The sequence below is a fragment of the Notechis scutatus genome, chromosome 8, assembly GCF_049901735.1.
Source record: "Notechis scutatus isolate UNSWTSFEM ecotype Mainland chromosome 8, rNotScu1.2, whole genome shotgun sequence".
Lineage (NCBI taxonomy): Eukaryota > Metazoa > Chordata > Lepidosauria > Squamata > Elapidae > Notechis > Notechis scutatus.
Genome location: NC_142016.1, coordinates 19,316,777 through 19,322,184, shown reverse-complemented (window position 1 = coordinate 19,322,184; position 5,408 = coordinate 19,316,777). Strand labels below are relative to the sequence as shown.

Here is a 5,408-nt window from a genome sequence, read left to right as displayed (position 1 = left end):
TTCGGTGACAGGGTTGTTTTTCCTTTTTCCCAATTATTGGGAGGCAATAAATCCAGACACTGTGTAAGAGATTGAGCAGTCAGTAAGATGGTGGAGGGAAACACTGGACCCAGAAATAAATGTAGGGGGTGTCCAGACCCTTTTCCTATTTTCAGTTGTGAAGTAGTAGGCCTGTCTGGTAGGAGGAGCTTCTCTAACTCACCCTTACTGAGGGGGGGAGATTGAGGAACTGGATTTATATCATCCCCTACTAGGGGACTATCCGTTCTTTCCCAGTGCTGCCCTACCTAGTCAAGATCCATCCCTGCTTATTCATGGCTACGTTTCCCCACATCATATAAACCTTACCCTACAACAATAAGGAACTTTTATTTCTGAGGGTGGGGCAATTCTACCATACAGTAAACCACCTGTTTGAAGCCAATCTGCAGAAAAAAGAAGTTTCCCTCCATGAGAGAAGGACGCTAGCAAAGCAAGAGGAGTGAGGATTGAAAAGTGCAACCAAGGGAAAAGAAAAAAAATCATCAGGACTTGGGGGAGCATCTGAAAAATAAAGAAGAAGAGTCTGCTGAGAAGTGAGGTGACACATTGCAGAACTTCAAGGAAGGGAAGGAGAGGAGAGCAGGCTGCGAGATGAGCAATCCAGGGAATGAGAAGACATCTCAAATAAATGAATCCTTTCATCCTGGACAACAGCCTGATCCCATGAAATCAGCTGTTAATCCACCGCCTCCAATATATCAGTCATCTCCCCCTATGCCACACCAGTACCAACCTTATGCTGGACCTCCTGAAACCATACCTCTGCAGCCTCAACAAACCATCCTCATGACAAATGTCCAACCTGTCAATGAACGAGATTATTTGGGCTACTCCATCTTCACCCTCCTTTGCTGCTGCCTCCCCTTGGGCATAGCTGCTTTGGTTTTCTCTGTAAAGGTGAGTTTCAAAGAGAGGGGGAGGGAGAGGGAGAGGGAGAGGGAGAGGGAGAGGGAGAGGGAGAGAGAGAGAGAGAGAGAGAGAGAGAGAGAGCTTTGTTTTTTCGGGCACAGGCACCGTGGGCCAGTCCTTCACTGTTTCCAGATAACCCTGCGGCCCAGATCTAAGCACCCCATGGACCAGATCCGGCCCCCAGGCCTTGAGTTTGACACCCCTGCTATAGGAACATGCCCTAATTTCCTGAGAAATAAGAGGGGTGGAAGGGAAAACAACAGCTAGACTTTGAATAATCTGGTTGTGTACTAGTTGTGTACTAGTGGGGGGATTCAGCGGCTTCCCACTAGTTCAGGCAAACTTATTAAATTAACCACCTCCGCTATCAAAGTGGATCCAGGGCGCTGTGCTGCAATGGAGAAATGGGCAACAAAGCAGCCGGCACAGGGGAAGGAGAAGGTCGCTTTCCCTCTTTCTTCTCCCTGCTCCTCCTCCTTCCCTCGTGCTGGCTGCTCTGTTGCCTGTTTCTCCATAGCAGCGCAGCACAGCGCCCAGGATCCATCTTGATAGTGGGGGTGGTTAATTTAACAACCTGTTCTCCAAAGGTCAGGTTGGCCATCTTGGGAGACTTGTCCCATATTTGTGGCGGAGTTGGAGGACGGGGATGGGTCATGCCTCCCACAACAACCAACTTGACCCTGGGCAAACCCGGTTGTTAAATTATTTGAATCCCACCATTGTAGTGTAGCCTGCATTACGCAAGAAGAGTTCCAGTCAAATTTATGAAACCTGTTTCCTGATCTGAACTGGCTCAAAGGCTTACATCCTCTCAGAGGTGAGATCCGTCCCCACTTTCTTGGCCTTTCAGAAGAGCCTTAAAAACTTGGCTCTGTCAGTTGGCTTGGCGCCCTGATGAGGACACTCTATGCTATAAGCCACCAGGAGTCATTTGACAGTGAGTCGGGCATCAAATGAATAAATAAATGCACCTTGTCCACTCTGCAGAAGATTTGAGCAAGAGAGATAGTCCAAAAAATTGCAAGATGGTGTGAACATCTCTAACAAGGGCCATTTGGTTTAGCAGGAATTTTGATGCCATGATTAGTCAGGGTGTGCAAATAACCTAGGACAGGGGGGTCAAACTCGATTTCATTGTTTTTCAATACATTTTTTATTTTCATTTTTTTAAATAAACAAAATCTTTGGGTGAACAGTGTGGTTCCAGATGTTTTAACATTTTAAAACAAACATGAACATAATTATATATTCCTACTATTAGCTTTCTTCTCTGATTTCATATCATTACCTATTACCCATTTTTCATTCAATATTCTCATAGATTACTTTATATAATATTCTTAATGTCATTTGTTTCTAACACATATTCTTTTATTCATCATATTTGCAAATTTTATCAAATTATATTATTCCATTAATCATTCATAAATTCATCTTAATTTATATTATCCAATATTTATCCCCTTTTTAATATTGACTTTGCCACCATTGTATTTTTTTAAACAACCTCCCTCTCTAATTTCATTACATTACACAAATCATATTTTCCATCTTATGTTCATTTAACAAATTGTACAGTCTAATAACAATATAATCAGTTTTATCTATTACCATATACTATGTATATATGTTCTCAATCAGATTCCACATGGCATTTCCTTCCCCATACTATGATATTGATATTCTTGTATATTCCATAAACAATTATATATCTTAAATAATCCTATAATAAAATCTTGTTTTCATATTTATTCCAATTAAAGTATTAATCCTTATTTTTATTCTAATTGATTTGTTATATATCTTTAATAATAATTACATGATAAAGTATTAATTCCAGGTTTATCAAAAGCAATAATTATATATCTTAATTAATAAAACACCCATTCATATGGAATCCTTATCCTTCCCATCTTCAACCATCGTCTCTTACTCTCCTTACTGTACTAGTTGCTCTCTTCCTAGCTTGTTTCTTTAAAGATTCAAGCAAGCAGCCTAATGCTGGATAAATCTGTGTATAAACAAGAGATAACGGGAAACTATCCCTCCTGGCTGACAGAGATTGGCAATGGTTTCTAACCTGTTGCCTCGGACGTGTAGTCGAAAGACATGTAAGCACTTGGTTTCAACATAAACAGGTCTCCAGCAGCTGCCAGGTTCCTTTTGTAAAAGAGTCCTTTTTTTTCCTGAACTAAATCTATTTACCTGTCATTGCTGTTGCTCTGTTTCCAGTGCAACTTGCTTCGAAAACTCTCACATCACCCAAAGTCCTGTTCAAACCCTCCATTCAGTCTGACGAGCTAAATCGATTGGAATAGTTATCAAAGACTTTCATTTCTAAAATAGGGTATATGGGTACAAGTGCACCAAATGGATAAAAAGGGATTCCACTGAATTCATTTGAGACCAAGACTGATTTGGTCCTTCTGCAATAACATCAGTGTCTGCACAAACACAAAAACATACACTAGTGGTAGGATTCAAAAAAAAGTACTGCCAGTTCTGTGGGTGTGGCTTGGTGGGCATAGCGTGGTTTGGTGGGCGTGGCCTGGTGGGCATGGCTTGGTGGGTGTGGCAGGGGAAGGACACTGTAAAATCTCCATTCCCGCCCCAGCCCATTCCTGGGGGAAGGATACTACAAAATCCCATTCCCTCCCTACCTCACTATCCTGCTTTCCAGCTCCGTTCTCCTGTGCAGGGCAACCAAAGAAGACCCAGCCGATTAGCTGAGACTCAATGGGAGGCAGAGAATCGATGGGGTTGGCGGGGCCAGTCAGAGGTGGGATTTGCCGGTTCTCTGAACTACTCAAATTTTCTGCTACCGGTTCTCCAGAAGTGCTCAGAATCTGCTGAACACCACCTCTGGCACTCACAGAATAAATACTACGCTCATCCATCTTTGGTTTCATTCTGTATATAGTGCATTTCTCTTTACCCTTTTCTTCCTTTGCTTCTTCCTTGCATATTTTCTTTTCTTCTTGTTCTATTTTTCCTCTCCTTCTGCCTTCAATTTACCATTCAAATAATTGTGTTCTCATGCATGTTTAAACATTTGTCTCCTCTTTGCTCTCCCACATGCCCAGAGTCAACCAATTATATGGGTCTCAATAATCTTCTTTTTACCACTTTCGTCCCCCCTCCCGCCAGACTCAAGAGGCCAATCACCAGAGAGATATCGCATCTGCTAAGAGATATTCCAGACTGGCGCTCACCTTGGATCACACGGCACTTGGATTGGGGGTTGCATCGATCGTTCTGGGTATTATTTTGGTCACTGTTTTCAGCACTGTAGCTGTGACCACAAAAGTTACAACAGTTCATCAGAGCGGCTTTGGAAATTTCAATCCCTGAAGACAGCATATTATCTTAAATGCTTTCTGGTCTTAATACACGGAAGAGAAGTCAGAAATCAAACTGTCTAAAATCAAACTACATTCTTTGAATTAATGTAAATCATGTAAAACGCTTGGTGTAGAATCTAACCTTAGGCCAGTCCTTCAGACTTCCCACTAGTTCCCACATGCTTTGCTGGCCACACCTAAGAACTACCCCATAATACACTGAAGACAGTATTGGGCAGTCTGAAATCCTATTAATTGAGAATTCTGATTCTTATCGATCCCCAGATTGAAACAAAAGCTTGGGAAAAGGTAAATGTATCCGTTTTGAGGCTACATGTGAAGCATTGGCTCATTTGGTGATGAGCAGCACTGCTTATTGTCAGCATTCCTACTAAGAAACTCCAACCCAATAAACTCAATAAAGCTTCATGTAGCTTTCCAATTCCCCACACACATTTGACTCCAAATTGTAAAATGTAATGTGATCATAGAAATATCTCGGTCTCGCCTTTCTGTATCATTGATTGTACTGTCACGTTGCCCTAATTGTTGGAAATTATTACATATTATGTTCTGTCATATTGCTCTTGATATCATTCTTTTGTGCACTGCACTGATATAATACAAAGTAGGACTTTATTAAATGTATGAAGTCTAATTCTGTGAAGATTTGTTTTTGTTTAAGCTTATGTAAATTTATAATATAAACTTATGTGAAATAAATACTAATGTGTGTTCTGACTCTTATGTGTGTTCTGGCCCTTATGTATGAAGGAAGGAGAATGAAGAGGGAGGGAGGGAGAGAGGGAAGGAAGGAAGGAAGGAAGGAAGGAAGGAAGGAAGGAAGGAAGGAAGGAAGGAAGGAAGGAAGGAGACTATAATGAGAGTGAGGGAGGGTCCGAGGGAAGTCCTGCCTTAACACTTGGCCACCAAAGGTGCCCCCAACATGAGTAACGTTGAGCTGGCCATGCCCACTCTAGCCACACTCATCCGGGCCACGCCCACCTTCGCCCCCCAAGGTAAAAAGCAACCCAGATGCAGCCCTCAATGAAATAAGTTTTGACACCTTGATCTAAAGAAATTAACTTGGCAATTTTAAGTTGCATGGACTCCCAA

The 5,408-nt window shown here is 41.9% G+C and overlaps 1 protein-coding gene across 1 annotated transcript; it reads left to right on the top strand.

Moving 5' to 3' along the window:
* Positions 1-326: 326 nt before the first annotated feature.
* Positions 327-5,031, top strand: LOC148129923 (trafficking regulator of GLUT4 1-like). Its single transcript, XM_087970959.1, has 2 exons — positions 327-939; positions 4,099-5,031. Exons 1-2 carry the CDS (start codon positions 634-636, stop codon positions 4,300-4,302), a joined length of 510 nt encoding a protein of 169 aa, XP_087827085.1. The 5' UTR covers positions 327-633; the 3' UTR covers positions 4,303-5,031.
* The last annotated feature ends 377 nt before the right edge of the window (positions 5,032-5,408 follow it).